General features: G+C 42.8%; 3 protein-coding genes across 3 annotated transcripts; all 3 read right to left on the reverse strand.

Moving 5' to 3' along the window:
* Nucleotides 1-1,267: 1,267 nt before the first annotated feature.
* On the reverse strand, nucleotides 1,268-7,675 carry LOC137790180 (extracellular calcium-sensing receptor-like). Its single transcript, XM_068584161.1, has 8 exons — nucleotides 7,357-7,675; nucleotides 6,687-6,981; nucleotides 6,303-6,592; nucleotides 5,794-6,089; nucleotides 4,990-5,192; nucleotides 4,647-4,868; nucleotides 3,258-3,381; nucleotides 1,268-2,172 (listed from the first exon to the last, which is right to left on the reverse strand). Exons 1-8 carry the CDS (start codon nucleotides 7,665-7,667, stop codon nucleotides 1,268-1,270), a joined length of 2,646 nt encoding a protein of 881 aa, XP_068440262.1. The 5' UTR covers nucleotides 7,668-7,675.
* A 1,678-nt stretch (nucleotides 7,676-9,353) lies between these two features.
* Nucleotides 9,354-13,684, reverse strand: LOC137790182 (extracellular calcium-sensing receptor-like). Its single transcript, XM_068584164.1, has 8 exons — nucleotides 13,641-13,684; nucleotides 13,100-13,394; nucleotides 12,717-13,006; nucleotides 12,188-12,483; nucleotides 11,258-11,463; nucleotides 10,920-11,141; nucleotides 10,352-10,475; nucleotides 9,354-10,263 (listed from the first exon to the last, which is right to left on the reverse strand). The coding sequence occupies exons 1-8, from the start codon at nucleotides 13,667-13,669 to the stop codon at nucleotides 9,359-9,361; spliced, it is 2,367 nt and encodes a 788-aa protein (XP_068440265.1). The 5' UTR covers nucleotides 13,670-13,684; the 3' UTR covers nucleotides 9,354-9,358.
* Nucleotides 13,685-19,580: 5,896 nt separating this feature from the next.
* On the reverse strand, nucleotides 19,581-23,870 carry LOC137790183 (extracellular calcium-sensing receptor-like). Its single transcript, XM_068584165.1, has 8 exons — nucleotides 23,827-23,870; nucleotides 23,319-23,613; nucleotides 22,936-23,225; nucleotides 22,410-22,705; nucleotides 21,480-21,685; nucleotides 21,142-21,363; nucleotides 20,574-20,697; nucleotides 19,581-20,485 (listed from the first exon to the last, which is right to left on the reverse strand). Exons 1-8 carry the CDS (start codon nucleotides 23,853-23,855, stop codon nucleotides 19,581-19,583), a joined length of 2,367 nt encoding a protein of 788 aa, XP_068440266.1. The 5' UTR covers nucleotides 23,856-23,870.
* Between the last annotated feature and the right edge of the window lie 1,168 nt (nucleotides 23,871-25,038).

A 25,038-nucleotide genomic window follows, 5' to 3' on the forward strand; every position in this document is an offset into this window, starting at 1 on the left:
TAAAAGTACTTTCGAAAAATGACATTACAATAAATAAAATATGCAATATAAAAAACACGGATTGGAGCACTAACTCATGAAATGTCAAACAATTTCTCCATCTTTGTCCTGCGTGTGTCTCGGGAAGCTCTATGAGTGAGGAACCAAATACCCATGCAACAGTTCAAAGTCATTTATTTGAACAAAAACACTAATTAAACAGAGACATACTACTCACAGGAAACGGGATAAGACACAGTATGAACCGACAAGGAGACAGGAGACAAACTGGGATCATATACAATAGTGAAGTAATGAGAAACGGGTGGACACAATGAGGGCAGCACATGTGAAGGGCATATACAGTCAGGAACCAGGTAGACAGACAATCACCGCAGCAGAAAGTGTAGGGACACACACAAGACTACAAAATAAAACAGGAAACTGAAATCATGAGGGGCTGGAACTGGCAGCAGTAGGAAGGCAGCAACCAGAACCAGCTTGGACTGAAGCACGGGTGGGGGGGGGGGGGGGGGGGGGTCAGCAGGAACCTGTCGACGACTAGGCCTTGAAGTTCAGTCCACCGGATCAGGGACCTTTCCCCTTAGGCTACGGGGCCCACCAAGAGCCAGTTGGGCACCCCACCACGGACCATGCTCCATCACGTGGTCCAAGGGTCCCTTCTAGTGACCCCACGGACCACGCAGAACCTCGCGGGGCTCACAAAAGGCATCAAGTTCTGGGCCCATGACCTGGTCGACATACCCCAGACTATGTCCATGAGCATCACAAAAAAAACTAACTAACTGTGGCTGGCCATGGACTTGCCACGGCAGGGCCGGAAAAAAGATGGCTGGTCCAGGTATTGGTCGGTTTGTTCGGTCACGGGACGCTTTGAGAGTAAGGACCCAAATGCCCATTCAACAGTTTAAATTATTTTAACAAAAAACACTATAGTTGAACAGAGACATACTACTCACAGGGAACAGGGTAACACACAGTACAAACCGACAAGGGGACAGGAGACAAATGGGGTTTAAATATAAGAGGGAGGTAACGAGAAGCAGGTAGACACAATAAGGGCAGCACAGGTGAAGGGAATACACAATCAGGAACCAGGTAGACAGACAATCCCAGACAATCACCAGGGCAGGAAGTGCAGAGACACAGAGGACACAAGACTACAAAATAAAACAGGAGACAGAAAACTCAAATTGTGACCTTGTGGCTTAAGTATTTGTAAAAAGTCCCCTTAAGTGCTGTCTTTGTTTTCTCAAAATTTTATGTTTTAAGATTGACTTTTGTTCATTAAATGTTTCTTGGTGTTTTTCTCTGGCTTAAACAATATGATGAAACACTTTGGAGCAAATATACACAATATGAGTCCAAAACTGGAGGCAAGAATGGCAAATATCTCCACAGCCACAGTAAATTTCCCAGGAGAACTGACATATGCTGGGATGAAGGTGACCCAGACTGCACAGAATATCAGCATGCTGAAGGTGATGAGCTTGGCTTCATTAAAATTATCAGGTAGTTTCCGGGCTAGGACCGCTAACACAAAGCAAAAGACAGCCAGCAGGCCGATGTACCCGAGCACAGCCCAGAACCCAATAGATGAGCCTAATGCACACTCCAGGATGATTCTCTCCTTGTATGTGGTGAGGTTTTTCATTGGAAAAGGAGGACTAAGAACCAACCAAAGAGTACATATTATAACTTGAATGAAGGTGAAAGACACTACGGTCATCCTTTGCTGTGGAGGACCAAACCATTTCATAACATTACGACCTGGGAGAGTGGCTTTGAATGCCATTAACACAACTATTGTTTTTCCAAGAACACAAGAGATACAGAGGACGAAGGTGATCCCAAACGCTGTGTGGCGCAGCATGCAGGACCACTCAGAGGGTTCTCCAATGAAAGTCAATGAACATAAGAAACAGAGAGTCAGAGAGAAGAGCAGCAGGAAGCTCAGCTCAGAGTTGTTGGCTCTGACAATCGGAGATGTCCTGTGACAATGAAACACAGCCGCTGTTATGATGGCCAGACAGGCACCACCAACTGAGAATGCAGCCAGGATGAATCCTAGGGCCTCGTTGAAGGAAAGAAACTCTACAGGCTTGGGGAGACAAGTGTTTCTCTTTGCATTAGGCCACAATTCCTTGGGGCAAGGGAAACAATCAGGGGAATCTGAAAGAACACAACAAAAAGGCTTTTAGCAGCCATACTCAATATTTGATGTTGTGTAGTCAATAATAATGAAGGAGGCAGCTATTGAGAACACTGTAGCTGCTGCTTGGTCTTTAGAGGTGGAGACAGGAGGTTGGTATTAGAGGAACTGCAGCTGTGGAAAAAAGTGTGGTGGTGAAGCAGCTTGTTGGGGTAAAGGCCTGATTTGGAGAGTGTGTTTGAGTAACAGATTAGAATAGATTACATGTAAATTCAATGCACCAATGCGAATGGTTGCGAAAAAGCAAATTTTTCGCCCGGCGGTGCACATGATGCGAAAAAGCGTTGTGAATATTTGCTTTTTTGCCAATTTAAATTGGCAATTTAATTTGCCCGACACGGAGTTGGTGAAAGCCAATCAGCGTTGAGATGCTGCGCCCGTCGTCATCGCCATCCTGCCGTAGCTGAATTCAATTTAATTCAAACATTTTTTAAGTCTCGAAAAGAGGACATGTCCGGGAAAAAGAGGACATGTCCGGGAAAAAGAGGACGTCTAGTCACCCTAATTTACACCAAACAGACACAGTCGCGGGAGAAACTCAGGAGGAGCAGAGAGACTGAGATATCAGGGCTCTCAAGTGTCACGCATTGAGCGTGACTGTCACTCATTTCGGTATTAAGTGGTAACTCCAGGAACATGACCTGGTGAGTTTAGATTAGCTTGTGAGGCTATGTGCTGGTGACTTGGGGTAACGTAGCCACGCCCCCTTTCTGCCACCAATGATTGAGAAAAAGCAAATTAACTACATAAAGTCAGGCAAAAAGGCGTTGTGAATATTCACAAGTGTTTTGGTGTGAACACACCATAAAAATAAGGATTTTGAATGGGCTCTGTTGTGGGACAGGGAGCCAGTGCAGGGTATTAGTGGACAGCGGTGATGTGATCACAGCAGTGGTAATGGGTGAGCAGACAAGGAGGATAATCGGTAGCATGTATACACAGACTCTCCGGACAACTTTATCTGCTTGGTTAAAGTGTTAAAACATGTGTTACATTAACAGTTATGTGCCAGTTTATGTCTAATCTTCAATCGGAGAAACGATACCTGTAGCATTGCTAATCTCTCCTTCAGGACATGTTATACAATCAAAACAGCAAATGGGTTTTCCTTTCTGCAGCACTTTGCGAGATCCTGCAGGACAGCTGTCAGAGCACACTGACACAGGCACCTGGCACAAACAAAGTCACACATGTCAAAACGTGCTTAGAGGATTAAAGGAGTTAAGATTATTTTCAAGTGTGTCTAAAAACAATACTTGCATGTCAATTAAAGGTAAGTTCCCTCACAGACGCCGTGTGAGACTGGTTGACCTATTTTTCCCGTGTCCTAAAGCGCTGACAATATGCTTCAGGGACCAATTCATATGCCTTCAACACCGCATCCTTGACTGATATATAAGTTAGATCATCACTTAAAGCCGCATACGCCTCCTGAGCCTCCCCTGACAACACACACTGCAACAGCACAGTTTGCTCAGTCAGACCGCTTTCTTGCCCTTGCAACCCTTTCGAACAGAGAAAAAACCTCTGGGTCCTTCTCATTAAACTTAAGCAAGAGATGCAAGTTACTCGCAATATTGGAAGACTCAAATGAAGGACTTTCTTTCGCACAATCCTGCTGGCCTAATCAGAATCTCAAAGTTATAGCTATTTTATACAAAAATAATAATATATATTATCACGCCTGCAATGTCTTGTGTTTAAAGGGTTTCAGTGCCGCAGTTTTGTTGGATTGTTTTGCTATAACTAAATGTGACTAGTTGTTGATTTGGACAACATGCATTGTTGTTGACCCGACGGGGTTGCGCTGGACAAATCAGTCAGCCACGATGCACAACATTGCAAGGCACATTGCTCCACGGAGTGTTCATGTGTAGAGAAAAGGTGTAGAGACACCTCCAACCTCGAGGCGTCCAATCGAGAGGTGCTGCGTAATTGTGTGTTGTTCGGCGGGTTAGTCCACATAGCTTCGTGGGTCGGCCCCCACGCACGCTTGTGGTAGTGCCGTGTGGCGGAGTGGTTGTCTGCTGTCCACACATGGTAAACTGTAGAAACGCGATGTGTATTGAGTGGGTTGGTCTGTGACAATAACTCCCGGGACAATTTTTTTCCCCCAGTCCACCCGTGATGTGGACTATACGGCACTCACTGAAGGCCTAAGTTTAAAACGCACGGCCCGACACTTGTGTTTATAAATGTTGGAACAATGCTTTAAAATTTAGAAATTAGGTTTTTACTCATACTTAACTAATGCTAAATACTGTTAAAATGTGTGACCGATGATTCATTACATTGAAATCGTATTCGGGACGAATATCTTTCCTGCTTTTATCTACAGAGGTACCAATTGCAGTGACCCAAATTACGTGTTCACATATAACGTTTAATATAATGCAAGTTCAAATTGAAATATGAAATACATTTCGCTCCCTACTTGTGTACCACCCTCCACCCAGGTGAGGTTCTTGTTGATGTGGAATTCCTGGCCCACCGGCAGTGATGCATCGTAGTGCCCTACTGCCACCAACTCAATGCTGCCACTCTCAGTTTTTTGCCAGTTAACCAGCTCGTATGCAGCCACAGGATCCCCGTTGGCATCAAATGACACATCATAACCATTTTTGGAAAATTTTAAATTTTTCAGCTGAGCGAGAACCTGTGAGGATGAAGTAGTGGAAGAAAATGAAAGAGAAATTTGAAGCAATAGAAGATAAGATGAATGTATGATTATAAAATGGTACAACAGAGTGAAAAGTGTACATATTTTTTTGACTGACCTGTTTGGACTCTATGCTGGTGAGTTTATCACACTGGGTGATAGAATATGATTCCTGACACACTGCATTATGAATGGCATGTGCTATTGCATAAACAGCCTTGTACACCATGTTAGTGATCCTGAGCTGAGATGTGTCAGTGTACGGGCTCTGGATCGTCTCTATGTCTTCACTTCCGTCACACGCATTCTTGTCTATGACTGCTGTTAAAAACACATAAAGACAAAACCACATTTTCTTTAGCATTGACAATATTATAATTCATCTGAATGTTTTTTGTATTTTTTTTTTAGCTTTATCGACGAGCTCATATCCGACAATTAGTCAACTGAATAAAATGCAAATCATGTATTTTTCTCATTGAATTTGAAGATCTGTGTTAAAGTGTTTTGAAGAAATAAACTATCACTGTTAGAAAAAGAGCATCAAACTATATACATATAAACTGTAACTGATACATGCTAGTAGGATAAGTAAAACTGTTTGTACTTTAGTTTGCTTAGTGGCCTGTAAACTTAATTTATTGTGTGCATGTGTTCAGGCTTCAGGGTTGACATGGTGAAACTACTGCAGCTGAAGTTCTTACAAACCACAAAAAAATTGATTATTCACAAAAATGCTCTTTATGTCCATAACATGTCTTTGTTCAATATCTATATATATTCTATTTTAATCTAGGGGTTAGACTAAGAGCACATTTAGACATTTTAACACAGTTTCAATTGGACTTTGAAAGAAATAACAGAACACATGCAAAGATGCAACTTTGAGTGTCTTTTATGTCAATGAACCCAATTTTCTCACTTTTTCCCAGCCTGCAGTTGAATGCATCTTCCCAGAACTCAGTAAACACTGGAGAGGCAGCCACTTTAGAGGGAGAGAGATCCAGCAGGAAGTCTCTCAGACCTGGGATGACAGATCGCTCAATGCCAAATCCAACTGCTCCAGCACACAGACTGAACCTCAGCATGTCTGGGTCAGTTACCCAGGCCTCACTGCCGATCCACTGGCGAGGAGGAGAGGGCTTGAGCGACAGCTCTTCCAGCAGAATCCTAAAGTCTCCAGATGTTATAAATGCCACAATCACCGTAGCTGTTGACCTTGAGAGAAATAATAGTGCATCGAATGAGTCCAATATGAAAAAAACATTTAATTCTATATAAAGCTAATTAAAACAATTATATAAGAGATGTCAAGAGACTTCAATTTTGTTTGTTAATGTACAGTATTGTGCCACTGATTCTATAACGTCAGTTGTGTGCCTTTTGTGCGAGATAAATGAACAAAAGCAGATAATCAGTGAATGTTGAAACCTCCGGATAATGTCTGCTATTCTCTGGATCCTGCTTCGTGGGTGGGTCCGATAGAAAGATTCTGAATATTCCACACAGATTCCCTCTTTGTGTGCTGCGTCCAGGAAAGACGCCATGCCATTGTTTCCATAATCTGAATCCGACCGGATAGCACCTATCCAAGTCCAACCAAAGTGTTTTACCAGCTTTGCCAGCGCGTCAGCCTGAAACTGGTCACTCGGGATTGTTCTGAAGAAACTCGGGTACTGCTGCTTATCGGACAGGCATGCACAAGTGGCAAAGTGACTAACCTAAATGAACACAACAGTGTAATTATTGAACAGGACAACACAAAATATCCCTGGTCTGTTAAACACATAGTTTGCAGAAACTCAAAATATTTACTTGAGGAATGTTAAAGGGCCCAATGATGCGAGACATGCTGATGGATGGCGTGGACCCAGACTCACCAACAACAGCCATCATCTTACCAGATTGTGAACAATTGTCGCCGGTGTAAAACATTGGGTCCAGGCCGCTTGACAGCTGGAATGCCACATGCACTGATACAGACACAGAGGCACATGAGTCGTAGATCTGATAACCAAGTTTGATGCCCGGCAGCAGCTCCGTGCTGTTGTTAATCTCCTCGATGGCGAAGATCATTGCACGTGAGAAGCGCAGTTCACGGGTATCAATGCTGCAGACAGACACTTGTGTCACTGTTTAAAATACATATGAGATTCTGACATTCATATGACATTTCACTTATTTCATAGAAATTAAAGACAATTGCATTTAAAAGTGTTGGCCAAGAACTGATAGCTAAACTGCATAAGTATAATAAAAATAAAAAATACTTAATCAACTATGAATGATTTAAAAAATGTACATCTTTAAATTGTCACAATTTGCTATTGTAGTAAATATAATACCTAAAATGGTCCAGCCAAATACTGATTTGGTAGTTTGTCAAATATTTGTTTACATTTTCAATAAAACACAATACGTATTGAAACATTTCCACACCCACAGTGAAACATTCTTTTAGCCCACACATCTTCCTCTTACTAACCTCCCTGAGCATCTTAGTGAATCAGGCATAGTGGTGTAGTTATGCTTCATTGCATATACATAGTGGTGTATGGACAAAACACCACCAATAACATAGTCACCATCCATTGAGAAAGCAGGTAGACGAGTGGTACCCTGGAGCTTACATTTCACAGATGAGGCCTCAGTGCTCACCCCAACACCAGTCCTATCCTCTGTGAGCTCATTCCTTTGTTTCACACCATCCACAGAACCATTCAAGGCAAGAGCTGAGTTCAGCTGACACAAACCCAGAGACAGGATCAGGCCAATGAAGAGAGCTGAGATCTCCATCCTCAACTGTCCTCTTGTGGGCATTCTGTGTTTTTACTGGTCTATATAGATTTGGGACTAGATCTTCCCTCCTACTGTACGTCAGCTTACAGTACGTCAGAGAGAGGATGCTCTTACCCTCTGGTGTTGATTAAGTCTTGTACCAGTATTTTTGTGAGCTTTGTGTACATTATAATATGCACTAAGTGCCCACGTTTCTTTAAGATACAATTGTAAACAGTAATATCTTCTTAAGTTATACTCTCACACCTTTTTTGCTGTATTTTGACAGTTAAGCGAATGGCCACTACTCATGAGTTGTTTAGTTAAACCACACTGATGCTAAAAGAAACACATTTTTATTTTACTCTTTTTTTAATTAGCATTACTTTAATCCTGTATTTTCAGGCTGTGATGAAAAAACACTTTGAAATACCAAAAACAGTTTAGGTACTTTCATAACATGCCATTACAATTAATAAAATACATTTCAAATATGAATATTTACAAAGACAATATGAAAACTAAATCTGCTCATGAGCTATAGAGTAATGTTGCCGGTCAAACCATAATGCCATTTTCTTTTTTGTATCCTTACTGAAAACAAAGTGAACATACATGCAGTTCTGACTTTAAACAAAGATAGGCACATTAGTTCATGAAGTGCACATAGGTAAGCTACAGGTGATGAGATTCAAAAGTGTAGAACAGTTCTTTGATTACATTACCGGTTGGAGAGAGCATGGCTGTCGTGCTTGATTCTGAATACAATAAATTGAAACAAATGTAATATGGACAATCCTGCTATTTACATTTTGCCAGTGAGCATATACGTCAAACTACCAACTAAGTGTTGGTTTATTTTCATATAATAAACCAGGGACATGGCAAAAACAGTCCCTGGGGCTATGCTGGAGGATGGGCACTAGATGGTCTGAAGCAGTCCGAGGGGGGGACGGAGACGACCACCAGGCTGACAGATATTGTGCTCTTGGAGCCAGAAGGCTATGGCTCTGTGCCGAGAAGGACCAGGGGGTGGTGGCGGCGGCTTCAGGAAAATGGAACCTAATGGTGGACAGCTTGGGCTCCGGAGACTGGGACTCTGAAGGGTCTCGGGATCAGGCTCTGGGCCCATGACCTGGTCGACATAGCCCAGACTACGGCCATGAGAGTCACAAAAAAACAAACAGACAGTGGCTGGCCATGGACTTGTCACGGCAGGGCCGGAAAAAAAGATGGCTGGGTCCAGGTATTGGTCAGTTTGTTCAGTCACGGGAAGCTAGGAGTGTGAGGACCCAAATGCCCAAGCAACAGTTTAAAGTAATTTATTTTAACACAAACACTATAATTAAACAGAGCGATACTAATAACAGGGAAGAGTGTAACACACAGTACAAACCGACAAGGGGACAGGAGAAAAAGGGGGTTTAAATACAAGAAGGAGGTAACGAGAAACAGGTCGACACAATGAGGGCAGCACAAGTGCAGGGAATACACAATCAGGAACCGGGTAGACAGACAATCACCAGGGCAGAAAGTGCAGAGACACAGAAGACACAAGACTACAAAATAAAACAGGAAACTGAAAACTTAAATCATGACAAACCTTTATGTTTTAAGCACAAACGTGAAACATGGTTTCCCTCTTCCCTTAGGTATTGGTAATTAAAGTCCCTTAAGTTGTCGTCATTGTTTTCTCCAAACTATATGTTTTAAGATTGACTTTTGTTCATTAAATGTTTCTTGGTGTTTTTCTCTGGCTTAAACAATATGATGAAACACTTTGGAGCAAATATACACAATATGAGTCCAAAACTGGAGGCAAGAATGGCAAATATCTCCACAGCCACAGTAAATTTCCCAGGAGAACTGACATATGCTGGGATGAAGGTGATCCAGACTGCACAGAATATCAGCATGCTGAAGGTGATAAGCTTAGCTTCATTAAAATTATCAGGTAGTTTCCGGGCTAAGACCGCTAACATAAAGCAAAAGACAGCCAGCAGGCCGATGTACCCGAGCACAGCCCAGAACCCAATAGATGAGCCTAATGCACACTCCAGGATGATTCTCTCCTTGTATGTGGTGAGGTTTTTCATTGGAAAAGGAGGACTAAGAGCCAACCAAAGAGTACATATTATAACTTGAATGAAGGTGAAAGACACTACAGTCATCCTTTGCTGTGGAGGACCAAACCATTTCATAACATTACGACCTGGGAGTGTGGCTTTGAATGCCATTAACACAACTATTGTTTTTCCAAGAACACAGGACATACAGAGGACGAAGGTGATCCCAAACGCTGTGTGGCGCAGCATGCAGGACCACTCAGAGGGTTCTCCAATGAAAGTCAATGAGCATAAGAAACAGAGAGTCAGAGAGAAGAGCAGCAGGAAGCTCAGCTCAGAGTTGTTGGCTCTGACAATCGGAGATGTTCTGTGACGGTGGAACACAGCCGCTGTTATGATGGCAAGACAGGCACCACCAACTGAGAATGCAGCCAGGATGATTCCTAGGGCCTCGTTGAAGGAAAGAAACTCTACAGGCTTGGGGAGACAAGTGTTTCTCTTTGCATTCGGCCAAAATTCCTTGGGGCAAGGGAAACAATCAGGGGAATCTGAATAAAATACAACAAAATAGGGCTTTTAGCGGTCATGCGCAATATTTGATGTTGTGCAGTAGATATGTATTCAGAGAAACAATACCTGTAGCGTTGCTAATCTCTCCTTCAGGACACGGTATACAATCATAACAGCAGATGGGTTTTCCTTTCTGCAGCACCTTACGAGTTCCTGCAGGACAGCTGACAGAGCACACTGACACAGGCACCTGGCACATAGATACAAACAAAGTCACACATACTCAGATGTCCTTTAAAACTCTGTGGATTAAAGAATATGTTACGGTCATTTCAAGTCTGTCTAAAACATAACTCTCATGTTAAAATAAGTATGTGTGTTTTGTCAATGCAACTGCTGGAGGAAAAACTCACAGTTGTGTAATAAATTAGTTCTAAAGTTCAGCTAAAGCCAAAATGAGGCCTCAGCAGTCTGGATTGGACAAAGCAAGTACTTATCCACTAAATATTATTATTTTTGTTTAATGTCCTGTTTTTTGCTGCTATTCCTCAGCAAATAAAACAACATTTAGTTCAGACTGAAAACAGATCTCTTCCCAGTAGGTGTCGCTGTTCCTGAACTGGAGGAACAGGGACCAACGACATGTGACCAAATTTGAAGTTGGAATATGTTATATACATTTTGGGCTCCCTACTTGTGTGCTATCCTCCACCCAGGTGAGGTTCCTGTCTATACGGAGTTCCTGGCCCACCGGCAGTGATGCATCGTAGTGCCCTACTGCCACCATCTCAATGCTGCCACTCTCCGTTTTTTGCCAGTTAACCAGCTCGTATGTGGCTACAGGATCCCCGTTGGCATCAAATGACACATCATAACCATTTTGGGAAAACTTAACTTTCTTCAGCTGAGTGAGAACCTGTGAGGATGAAGTAGTGGAAGACGGAGAGGGGGAGGAAAGAAACAATGTATAATAGGAAAAGGTACAGTATAACCAAAAGACATTAGTGTTTTGACATTTTTGTTTTGACTGACCTGTTTGGACTCTATGCTGGTGAGTTTATCACACTGGGTGATACCATATGATTCCTGACACACTGCATTATGAATGGCATGTGCTATTGCATAAACAGCCTTGTACACCATGTTAGTGATTCTGAGCTGAGATGTGTCAGTGTACGGGCTCTGGATCGTCTCTATGTCTTCACTTCCATCACACACATTCTTGTCTGTGGCTGCTGCTAAAAACACACAAAGACACAGGAAGGTGTTTTTTTTAGCACTGACAATTAAATAAGTATTGTCATGTACAATGTTCTTTTTTAGTTTAGTTTAAGTTTAATTTAACCTGTAAAACCTTTCTTAGAAGCCTTTGTAGCTATAGTTTTCTAATTTATCCATAAAACATGCTTATTTTCTATTACATTTCAAAGCACTTTTTTGCTGACTTGTCTTCATCTGTTTTAATATGTGAAGTTTAAGCTTTTATATGGCCCTATGTTTTTATTTTATTTTTTTTACCTTTTGTACATCAGAGAAAAATATGTTCCTTGAATTAATACTGACTTTTAAATGTCTTTAAAAAAAATAAATGATCAATATAATAGTATATTTACACATATACTGTAACTGATATAAACTAATGGGTACAATATATTCTTTATTTAGCCTTATGGCCTAAAGACTTTGTATATAGTGTATGCTTGCATTGTTGTAATCTTTTCCAAGACAGCAGAGTGCCTCAACTTGACCTAAAAGATCTTCATTACAACTTATATATTATTAACAGAGACCTTATTTACACTTCATGTCTTTGTTCAATGACAATGGACATCGCTTTAAATCACTCAGGAGTTGAGATGTTAAAGCAGCTGCGTCTACAGTCAGACAGAATAAACAAACACAGCACAGACAAGACACAACTGTGAGTGTCAGGTATGTTAAAGATCAGCAAAACTTTCTCACTTTTTCCCAGCCAGCAGTTAAATGCATCCTCCCAGAACTCAGTAAACACTGGAGAGGCAGCCACTTTAGAGGGAGAGAGATCCAGCAGAAAGTTTCTCAGACCTGGGATGACAGATTGCTCAATGCCAAATCCAACTGCTCCAGCACATAAACTGAACCTCAGCATGTCTGGGTCAGTTACCCAGGACTCACTGCCGATCCACTGGCGAGGAGGAGAGGGCTTGAGCGACAGCTCTTCCAGCAGAATCGTCAAGTCTCCAGAGGATGTAAACGCCACAATCACCGTAGCTGTTGATCTTGAGAGAAATAAAAGTGCATTGTATGAGACCAATATGACAAAAAAAAATGTATACATATATATGGAGATAATTTAAACAGTTTTTGGTCTCACTCAATTTGCCTCTCAGTTGAGGAAATGCAATTCTATCTTATACTTTACAAAACATTGTTATGGACATGTGTACATACGATCAGTGTGAATACAGGGAACAAAAACAGTTCAGAGAAAAAAATCAGTGAATGTAAAAACCTCCGGATAACGTCGGCTACTCTCTGGATCCTGCTTCGTGGGTGGGTCCGATAGAAAGATTCTGAATATTCCACACAGATTCCCTCTTTGTGTGCTGCGTCCAGGAAAGACGCCATGCCATTGTTTCCATAATCCGAATCTGATCGGATAGCACCAATCCAAGTCCAACCAAAGTGTTTTACCAGCTTTGCCAGCGCGTCAGCCTGGAACTGGTCACTCGGGATTGTTCTGAAGAAACTCGGGTACTGCTGCTTATCGGACAGGCATGCACAAGTGGCAAAGTAACTAACCTAAAAGAACACAACAGTGTAATTATTGAACAGGAAGACACAAAATAGCACTGGTCTGTTAAACACATAGTTTCCAGAAACTCAAATATTTACTTGAGGAATGTTAAAGGGTCCGATGACGCGAGACATGCTGATGGATGACGAGGACCCAGACTCACCAACAATGGCCATCACCTTACCAGATTGTGAACAATTGTCACCGGTGTAAAACATTGGGTCCAGGCCGCTTGACAGCTGGAATGCCACATGCACTGATACAGACACAGAGGCACACGAGTCATAGATCTGATAACCAAGTTTGATGCCCGGCAGCAGCTCTGTGCTGTTGTTAATCTCCTCGATGGCGAAGATCATTGCACGTGAGAAGCGCAGGTCACGGGAGTTAAAGCTATACACAAATACAAAATCACAGTTGAGTTTTTAAATATGACACACACAAGAGGACAATTCACAATGTTAATATACATATATAATACGGGAGAACTGAACATCAAACAAAAAATTGACTCCAATTATTTCCTCTTTTTGAAAAAAAACAACTCACATTCTGTATTGTCAAATACTAATGCATTCAAATATTTTAAAAGTATGTAAACATGTCCATCACCACAGAATACATGTTCCTCTTACTAACCTCCCTGAGCATCTTAGTGGATCAGGCATGGTGGTGTAGTTATGCTTCATTGCATATATGTAGTGGTGTATAGAGAAACTACCACCAATAACATAGTCACCATCCATTGAGAAAGCAGGTAGACGAGTGGTACCTTGGAGCTTACATTTCACAGATGAGGCCTCAGTGCTCACCCCAACACCAGTCCTGTCCTCTGTGAGCTCATTCCTTTGTTTCACACCATCCACAGAACCATTCAAGGCAAGAGTTGAGTTCAGCTCACACAAACCCAGAGACAGGATCAGGTCAATGAAGAGAGCTGAGATCTCCATCCTCAACTGTCCTCTTGTGGGCATTCTGTGTATTTACTGGTTTATATAGATTTTGGACTGAATCTTCCCTCTTACTGTACGTCATCATACAGTACGTCAGAGAGAGGATGCTCTTACCCTCTGGTACAGATTAACTCTTGTACAAGTCTTTTTTGTGAGCTTTGTGTATGTTTTAATATGCACCAAGTGCACATATCTCTTTTCTCTTCTTTTCACGTTACCATTGTAAACCTATATATCTTCTTAATTAAGTCACATACCTTTTAAATGTCTAACAAATGTCCACCGCGAATGAATTGTTTGTTTGGTTAAATTGCATATTAAATAATGCCAACACAAAAATATGAATAAAGAAGCACTGAGTTAATAAAAGAAAAATACATTATACTGTTAGTTTTGCTTTTATATGTTCAAGCCGTGATGAAAGACTATTTTTTAAATAAGACAAACATCTTTTAGAAAGTACTTACACAAAATTACATTAAAATTAATATATTATTTGATCTAAAAATCTTCAAAGCTAAATATTTAAAGAAACAAGATGATGACTGATCATGAGCGTTTTACTGAATGTTGCACTTGTCCCATAAAAAGAGATTTTTTTTTACTTACCTCATCGACTTTCTTTCATATTTATTTTAGGCACTTCAGATCTCTACCAGACGGTAAAGTTTAGAACTAGGCGTCTTACAGCTCTCCCAGTCCGGCCCACGTAAGGTCAATGGTAAGGTCAATGAAAAAATGAAAAATAAATAAATAAAATTTCCAGAAATACAATACAACGACACTGGTTTTACTCTGAAGACGATTTATGTAGGTGCGTGTGCGCTTCCGTATTCTCACTGACTGGCAATGTTCGCGACTTGCCGACTTGAGTCTGACTTGAAAGCACATATTGTTATGTTATGTTGTTATGGCAGAGCACTTTAAGTCAGTATCATAGCCGTACTGGCTCCATCATTCATCCAAGCATAGCATGCAGCCCTATAGCCGTGCTGACGACATCATTCATCCAAGCAGGGCATGCAAACCTATGGCCGTGCTGGCTGCATCCTATTGTAGCGACCCTGTACTGGTATCTGTTGGGGAGGATGGACGGGCAGGGGCCTCTCACACTCTCCGGCCAATCACAGGGAAGCAGCGTCCGTTTGGTGGGGTTGTGGCCTGTGATTGGTGGAGCAGGGGGGGAGATGGATGGTTTTCGAAGGAAGTATGTGTGTTGTGGTTGTTGCTGTATGTGTAGTGTGGGGGTTTACATGAGTGTTTTTAGCCCCGTCACCGACAAGTGAATCTTTGAAATAAACCGTCAAGTTAAAGAGACCAACATCCGCAAGCCTTTCTGCAGCGAACATTACACTGGTGTCAGAAGTGATTTACCGGACGCAAGTAAGCCGTTGTGGAGCTAATCAAGCGGAGCTTGCAGTTAACCGAGAGCTAACAGGGCGAGCTAACCGAGCTGCAGAGGTGGAACCTGAAGATCTGTCTCCCTCCACTGTTTCCGCAGAATCAGACGTTAGCCCATCCGCGGCTGACCCCACCGTGCAGGAAGAGGACCAAGAATTGCTTCCAGCGATGAAAGCAATATGGGACAAAACCGGGACGGGTTGCACCGCCACCAGCAGGAGCAGCTGGGGCATCTTTGCCAGGAACGAAGAAGAGGTAGGACAAACTCACCTCTCACTGGCGAGCCAACATGCTTGCGATAAAGCGGTTGCAGGCATACTCCAAGCCGGCATTATAGAGCCATGGTCATGGTGCCAAATAAGATGCGGGGCTGGAGATTGCGCAGACTACAGGGGGGTGAACGGGGTAACACGGAAAGATTCGTACCTGCTGCCCCGTATCGGCGAGTCCCTGGACCTGGTCTCAGGGTCCTCATGGTTCCCCTGACTGGACCTCCACAGCGGTTACTATCAAGTGCCGCTCACCCCGGAGTCCCGACCAAAGACAGCAATCTGCCGCCGACGGGCAGTTTAAGGTCCTGAGCTTTGGACTGTGCAATGTCCCTGCCACATTTGTCCGGTTAATGGGCAAGGTGCTGGAAGGGGTTCCCTGTGAGCAATGCCTGGTCTACCTGGACGACATCCTGGCACATGGTGACTCATTCAAGTGTGCACTGGCATCACTGCGGTTGGTGCCGGGCAGGATCAAGTCAGCGGGCCTCAAACTCCACCCGGAGAAGTGCAACTTTCTTCAGAGGGATGTGTGCTTCCTGGGGCAGAGGGTAGGAGCGGAAGGTGTCGGAACCTTGCTGGAGAAAGTGCAGGTAGTCGCCGACTGGCCTACTCCCACCAATCTGAAACAGCTGAAAAGCTTCCTGGGCATCTCCTCGTACGACCGGAGTTTCGTACGAGGATTCGGGGGGACAACTGCGTCGCTGTTTTAGTTGCTCCAGAAGGACAGGGAGTTCTCTTGTACAGAAGAGTGCCAGGCAGCATTCGACAGACTGCTAGGCTCCCTGATTGATGCTCCGGTGCTGGCTGCCGCCGACCCCAACTTGCTGTTTACCTTGGAAACAGACGCCAGCGGGGGAGGCATCGGGGGAGTACTCTCGCAGTAAAGACTAGAAGAAGAATGGGTGGTGGCGTACTTCAGTCGGTCATTCAGCAAGGCTGAGCGCCGCTACTGCGTCACCTGAAGGGAGCTCCTGGCGGTAGTGCTGTCAGTTCGTCACTTTAAATACTACCTTTGCGGGCGGGCGTTTACCGTGAGGATGGACCATGCGGCTCTGCAGTGGCTCTCAAGGTCATTCAAGGAGCCGGAGGGGCAGGTGGTTGGAGGAGCTCCAGTTGTATGAGTTTGTCGTGGAGCATCGGGATGGGGCATGGCACACGAACCCCGACGCGCTCTCACATTACCCTTGTGCCATAGACCAGTGCAGATAATATCAACAAAGGGAGTCTAGAGAGCAGGAACTGAGAAAGGAGGAGGGGAACTAAGAAAAGAGGAGGGGGTCTGTGCGGCGGTAAGACGTCTGGAGGAGGTCACGGAGCGGCATGTGGTGGACCTAGCCAAGTGGAAACGCTAACAGAGTCAGGACACAGACTTACATGCGGCCATACAGTGGGTGGGGGTCAAGTCGGCGATCGCTGTAGGAGGAGGTAGCCGGGTTCTCCAAATCCCTTCAAGGGCTCTGGTCACAGTTCGAATCGCTACGCCTGAGTCTGGCCGTACTCCATTGGGCAGGTAAGGAGCCAGCAACAGAGGAGGCAAAGTGGCAGATGGTGGTCCCCAAGAGGCTGCGTGTCGCAGTGCTAGTGTCCAGTCACTTTGGGGTGTCCAAAACACTATGTCGCCTACGTCAGGGCTTCTAATGGGGACAGTGCAAGAAGGATGTGGAGGATTTCTGCCATCACTGAAATCTTTGCATGGCACGAAAGGGACCCCCTGGGCGCTCACATGCGGCGTTACAGCAGTGCCTCGTGGGGGCACCAATGAAGCAAGTGGCCGTGGATGTGGTGGGGCTGCTGCCTCGCTCCGACGGAGGGAACCGCTATGTTCTCACAGCCGTCGACTACTTCACTAAGTGGCTAGAGACGTACGCTATCCCTGATCAAGAGGCAGAGACGGTTGTTGAGACTCTGGTGAAAGCCATGTTCAGTCAGTTTGAAGTGCCAGAGACCATTCACAGCAATCAGGGGTGGAACTTTAAATCACGGGTGTGTGAGACCCTAGGCATGCACAAGACGTGCACCTCCCCCCTGCGGCGGCATAGTGATGGGTTGGTGGAGAGATTCCACCGCATCATGGGTCAGCAGCTGGCCATCCTTACTGCCCAGCACCAGCACGACTGGGACAAGCATCTGCCTTTAGTGCTCATGGCATATCGCTCGGCTGTTCAGGAGTCGTCTTCTTGTACACCGTCTCTCCTCATGCTGGGGAGAGAACTTCGCACCCCCGCAGAAATGACTTTTGGCCAGCCCCCTGAAACCGTTCCCCTGGGCCAGAGTTTGCCAGGAGACTGCAAGCTTGCCTCGAATCTGCCCATGAGTTCTCTGTGAAATGTAAGCTCCAAGGTACCACTCGTCTACCTGCTTTCTCAATGGATGGTGACTATGTTATTGGTGGTAGTTTCTCAATGCACCCCTATGCATATACAATGAAGCATAACTACACCATCATGCCTGATTCACTAAGATGCTCAGGGAGGTTAGTAAGAGGAAATAGTGGGTGTTAAGAGGATGTTACTCTGTGATAGAAATGTGTATATTGTTTTAAATTTCTTTATTGCAACATTCTGTGGACATAACAAATTTACATATTCTAAAAAATGTAAGTATATTATATTATTACAATCATAATATAACATTTAAGTATATGTTTTTGAATTAGTAAACATTATAAAAACCAAAAATGTTGTTTGGAACAGTTAATATTGTTAAATCCATGCATTAACATTATTATTGGGTTAGTATCTCATTAATTAATTACATCGATTTTTGTTGTTTAGTTTTCACGTTTTGTATATTTCTGTTAAAATTGTGAATTATCCTCATATGTAGACCATATTAATACAGTTATTGAACCCTAACTTTGCGTTTTTATCCATGTACAGCTTTATAGCCCGTGACCTGCGCTTCTCACGTGCAATCATCTTCGCCATCGAGGATGCCATTCATAATGCAGTGTGTCAGGAATCATATTCTATCACCCAGTGTGATAAACTATGTGATAAACTCACCAGCATAGAGTCCAAACAGGTCAGTCAAAACAAATATGTCAAAACACAAATGACTATTGGTTATACTGTACCTTTTCCTATTATACATCATTTAAGTTATCCCCCTCTCCGTCTTCCACTACTTTATCCTCACAGGTTCTTACTCAGCTATGCTGGAGGATGGGCACCAGGTGGGCTGAAGCAGTCCGAGGGGGGGACGGAGACGACCACCAGGCCGACAGATATCGTGCTCTTGGAGCCAGAAGGCTATGGCTCTGTGCCTAGAAGGACCAGGGGGTGGTGGCGGCGGCTTCAGGAAAATGGAACCTAATGGTGGACAGCTTGGGCTCCGGAGACTGGGACTCTGAAGGGTCTCGGGATCAGGCTCTGGGCCCATGACCTGGTCGACATAGCCTACGGCCATGAGAGTCACAAAAAAACAAACAGACAGTGGCTGGCCATGGACTTGTCACGGCAGGGCCGGAAAAAAAGATGGCTGGGTCCAGGTATTGGTCGGTTTGTTCAGTCACGGGAAGCTAGGAGTGTGAGGACCCAAATCCCCAAGCAACAGTTTAAAGTAATTTATTTTAACACAAACACTATAATTAAACAGAGCGATACTAATAACAGGGAAGAGTGTAACACACAGTACAAACCGACAAGGGGACAGGAGAAAAAGGGGGTTTAAATACAAGAAGGAGGTAACGAGAAACAGGTCGACACAATGAGGGCAGCACAAGTGCAGGGAATACACAATCAGGAACCGGGTAGACAGACAATCACCAGGGCAGAAAGTGCAGAGACACAGAAGACACAAGACTACAAAATAAAACAGGAAACTGAAAACTTAAATCATGACAAACCTTTATGTTTTAAGCACAAACGTGACACATGGTTTCCCTCTTTCCTTAGGTATTGGTAATTAAAGTCCCTTAAGTTGTCGTCATTGTTTTCTCCAAACTATATGTTTTAAGATTGACTTTTGTTCATTAAATGTTTCTTGGTGTTTTTCTCTGGCTTAAACAATATGATGAAACACTTTGGAGCAAATATACACAATATGAGTCCAAAACTGGAGGCAAGAATGGCAAATATCTCCACAGCCACAGTAAATTTCCCAGGAGAACTGACATATGCTGGGATGAAGGTGATCCAGACTGCACAGAATATCAGCATGCTGAAGGTGATAAGCTTAGCTTCATTAAAATTATCAGGTAGTTTCCGGGCTAAGACCGCTAACACAAAGCAAAAGACAGCCAGTAGGCCGATGTACCCGAGCACAGCCCAGAACCCAATAGATGAGCCTAATGCACACTCCAGGATGATTCTCTCCTTATATGTGGTGAGGTTTTTCATTGGAAAAGGAGGACTAAGAGCCAACCAAAGAGTACATATTATAACTTGAATGAAGGTGAAAGACACTACAGTCATCCTTTGCTGTGGAGGACCAAACCATTTCATAACATTACGACCTGGTAGTGTGGCTTTAAATGCCATTAACACAACTATTGTTTTTCCAAGAACACAAGACATACAGAGGACGAAGGTGATCCCAAACGCTGTGTGGCGCAGCATGCAGGACCACTCAGAGGGTTCTCCAATGAATGTCAATGAGCATAAGAAACAGAGAGTCAGAGAGAAGAGCAGCAGGAAGCTCAGCTCAGAGTTGTTGGCTCTGACAATCGGGGATGTTCTGTGACGGTGAAACACACCTGCTGTTATGATGGCAAGACAGGCACCACCAACTGAGAATGCAGCCAGGGTGATTCCTAGAGCCTCGTTGAAGGAAAGAAACTCTACAGGCTTGGGGAGACAAGTGTCTCTCTTTGTATTAGGCCAGAATTCCTTGGGGCAAGGGAAACAATCAGGGGAATCTGAAAAAAATACAACAAAATAGGGCTTTTAGCGGTCATGCGCAATATTTGATGTTGTGCAGTAGATATGCATTCAGAGAAACAATACCTGTAGCGTTGCTAATCTCTCCTTCAGGACACGGTATACAATCATAACAGCAGATGGGTTTTCCTTTCTGCAGCACCTTACGAGTTCCTGCAGGACAGCTGACAGAGCACACTGACACAGGCACCTGGCACATAGATACAAACAAAGTCACACATACTCAGATGTCCTTTAAAACTCTGTGGATTAAAGAATATGTTACGGTCATTTCAAGTCTGTCTAAAACATAACTCTCATGTTAAAATAAGTATGTGTGTTTTGTCAATGCAACTGCTGGAGGAAAAACTCACAGTTGTGTAATAAATTAGTTCTAAAGTTCAGCCAAAGCCAAAATGAGGCCTCAGCAGTCTGGATTGGACAAAGCAAGTACTTATCCACTAAATATTATTATTTTTGTTCAATGTCCTGTTTTTTGCTGCGATTCCTCAGCAAATAAAACAACATTTAGTTCAGACTGAAAACAGATCTCTTCCCAGTAGGTGTCGCTGTTCCTGAACTGGAGGAACAGGGACCAACGACATGTGACCAAATTTGAAGTTGGAATATGTTATATACATTTTGGGCTCCCTACTTGTATGCTATCCTCCACCCAGGTGAGGTTCCTGTCTATACGGAGTTCCTGGCCCACCGGCAGTGATGCATCGTAGTGCCCTACTGCCACCATCTCAATGCTGCCACTCTCCGTTTTTTGCCAGTTAACCAGCTCGTATGTGGCCACAGGATCCCCGTTGGCATCAAATGACACATCATAACCATTTTGGGAAAACTTAACTTTCTTCAGCTGAGTGAGAACCTGTGAGGATGAAGTAGTGGAAGACGGAGAGGGGGAGGAAAGAAACAATGTATAATAGGAAAACTTACAGTATAACCAAAAGACATTAGTGTTTTGACATTTTTGTTTTGACTGACCTGTTTGGACTCTATGCTGGTGAGTTTATCACACTGGGTGATACCATATGATTCCTGACACACTTCATTATGAATGGCATGTGCTATTGCATAAACAGCCTTGTACACCATGTTAGTGATTCTGAGCTGAGATGTGTCAGTGTACGGGCTCTGGATCATCTCTATGTCTTCACTTCCATCACACACATTCTTGTCTGTGGCTGCTGCTAAAAAACACACAAAGACACAGGCAGGTGTTTTTTTAGCACTGACAATTAAATAAGTATTGTCATGTACAATGTTCTTTTTTAGTTTAGTTTAAGTTTAATTTAACCTGTAAAACCTTTCTTAGAAGCCTTTGTAGCTATAGTTTTCTAATTTATCCATAAAACATGCTTATTTTCTATTACATTTCAAAGCACTTTTTTGCTGACTTGTCTTCATCTGTTTTAATATGTGAAGTTTAAGCTTTTATATGGCCCTATGTTTTTATTTTATTTTTTTTACCTTTTGTACATCAGAGAAAAATATGTTCCTTGAATTAATACTGACTTTTAAATGTCTTTAAAAAAAAAAAAAGATCAATATAACAGTATATTTACACATATACTGTAACTGATATAAACTAATGGGTACAATATATTCTTTATTTAGCCTTATGGCCTAAAGACTTTGTATATAGTGTATGCTTGCATTGTTGTAATCTTTTCCAAGACAGCAGAGTGCCTCAACTTGACCTAAAAGATCTTCATTACAACTTATATATTATTAACAGAGACCTTATTTACACTTCATGTCTTTGTTCAATGACAATGGACATCGCTTTAAATCACTCAGGAGTTGAGATGTTAAAGCAGCTGCGTCTACAGTCAGACAGAATAAACAAACACAGCACAGACAAGACACAACTGTGAGTGTCAGGTATGTTAAAGATCAGCAAAACTTTCTCACTTTTTCCCAGCCAGCAGTTAAATGCATCCTCCCAGAACTCAGTAAACACTGGAGAGGCAGTCACTTTAGAGGGAGAGAGATCCAGCAGAAAGTCTCTCAGACCTGGGATGACAGATTGCTCAATACCAAATCCAACTGCTCCAGCACATAAACTGAACCTCAGCATGTCTGGGTTAGTTACCCAGGACTCACTGCCGATCCACTGACGAGGAGGAGAGGGCTTGAGCGACAGCTCTTCCAGCAGAATCGTCAAGTCTCCAGAGGATGTAAACGCCACAATCACCGTAGCTGTTGACCTTGAGAGAAATAAAAGTGCATTGTATGAGACCAATATGACAAAAAAAATGTATATATATGTGGAGATAATTTAAACAGTTTTTGGTCTCACTCAATTTGCCTCTCAGTTGACGAAATACAATTCTATCTTATACTTTACAAAACATTGTTATGGACATGTGTACATACGATCAGTGTGAATACAGGGAACAAAAACAGTTCAGAGAAAAAAATCAGTGAATGTAAAAACCTCCGGATAACGTCGGCTACTCTCTGGATCCTGCTTCGTGGGTGGGTCCGATAGAAAGATTCTGAATATTCCACACAGATCCCCTCTTTGTGTGCTGCGTCCAGGAAAGACGCCATGCCATTGTTTCCGTAATCCGAATCTGATCGGATAGCACCAATCCAAGTCCAACCAAAGTGTTTTACCAGCTTTGCCAGCGCGTCAGCCTGGAACTGGTCACTCGGGATTGTTCTGAAAAAACTCGGGTACTGCTGCTTATCGGACAGGCATGCACATGTGGCAAAGTAACTAACCTAAAAGAACACAACAGTGTAATTATTGAACAGGACAACACAAAATAGCACTGGTCTGTTAAACACATAGTTTCCAGAAACTCAAATATTTACTTGAGGAATGTTAAAGGGTCCAATGATGCGAGACATGCTGATGGATGACGAGGACCCAGACTCACCAACAATGGCCATCACCTTACCAGATTGTGAACAATTGTCACCGGTGTAAAACATTGGGTCCAGGCCGCTTGACAGCTGGAATGCCACATGCACTGATACAGACACAGAGGCACACGAGTCATAGATCTGATAACCAAGTTTGATGCCCGGCAGCAGCTCTGTGCTGTTGTTAATCTCCTCGATGGCGAAGATCATTGCACGTGAGAAGCGCAGGTCACGGGAGTTAAAGCTATACACAAATACAAAATCACAGTTGAGTTTTTAAATATGACACACATAAGAGGACAATTCACAATGTTAATATACATATATAATACGGGAGAACTGAACATCAAACAAAAAATTGACTCACATTCTGTATCGTCAAATACTAATGCATTCAATTATTTTAAAAGTATGTAAACATGTCCATCACCACAGAATACATGTTCCTCTTACTAACCTCCCTGAGCATCTTAGTGGATCAGGCATGGTGGTGTAGTTATGCTTCATTGCATATATGTAGTGGTGTATAGAGAAACTACCACCAATAACATAGTCACCATCCATTGAGAAAGCAGGTAGACGAGTGGTACCTTGGAGCTTACATTTCACAGATGAGGCCTCAGTGCTCACCCCAACACCAGTCCTGTCCTCTGTGAGCTCATTCCTTTGTTTCACACCATCCACAGAACCATTCAAGGCAAGAGTTGAGTTCAGCTCACACAAACCCAGAGACAGGATCAGGCCAATGAAGAGAGCTGAGATCTCCATCCTCAACTGTCCTCTTGTGGGCATTCTGTGTATTTACTGGTTTATATAGATTTTGGACTGAATCTTCCCTCTTACTGTACGTCATCATACAGTACGTCAGAGAGAGGATGCTCTTACCCTCTGGTACAGATTAACTCTTGTACAAGTCTTTTTTGTGAGCTTTGTGTATGTTTTAATATGCACCAAGTGCACATATCTCTTTTCTCTTCTTTTCACGTTACCATTGTAAACCTATATATCTTCTTAATTAAGTCACATACCTTTTAAATGTCTAACAAATGTCCACCGCGAATGAATTGTTTGTTTGGTTAAATTGCATATTAAATAATGCCAACACAAAAATATGAATAAAGAAGCACTGAGTTAATAAAAGAAAAATACATTATATTGTTAGTTTTGCTTTTATATGTTCAGGCCGTGATGAAAGACTATTTTTTAAATAAGACAAACATCTTTTAGAAAGTACTTACACAAAATTACATTAAAATTAATATATTATTTGATCTAAAAATCTTCAAAGCTAAATATTTAAAGAAACAAGATGATGACTGATCATGAGCGTTTTACTGAATGTTGCACTTGGAGCCATAAAAAGAGATTTTTTTTTTTACTTACCTCATCGACTTTCTTTCATATTTATTTTAGGCACTTCAGATCTCTACCAGACGGTAAAGTTTAGAACTCGGCGTCTTACAGCTCTCCCAGTCCGGCCCACGTAAGGTCAATGGTAAGGTCAATGAAAAAATGAAAAATAAATAAATACAATTTCCAGAAATACAATACAACGACACTGGTTTTACTCTGAAGACGATTTATGTAGGTGCGTGTGCGCTTCCGTATTCTCACTGACTGGCAATGTTCGCGACTTGCCGACTTGAGTCTGACTTGAAAGCACATATTG

Source organism: Clinocottus analis, unplaced genomic scaffold (genome assembly GCF_023055335.1).
Source record: "Clinocottus analis isolate CAN_PGR_092001 unplaced genomic scaffold, fCliAna1.0.p SCAF_2, whole genome shotgun sequence".
NCBI lineage: Eukaryota > Metazoa > Chordata > Actinopteri > Perciformes > Cottidae > Clinocottus > Clinocottus analis.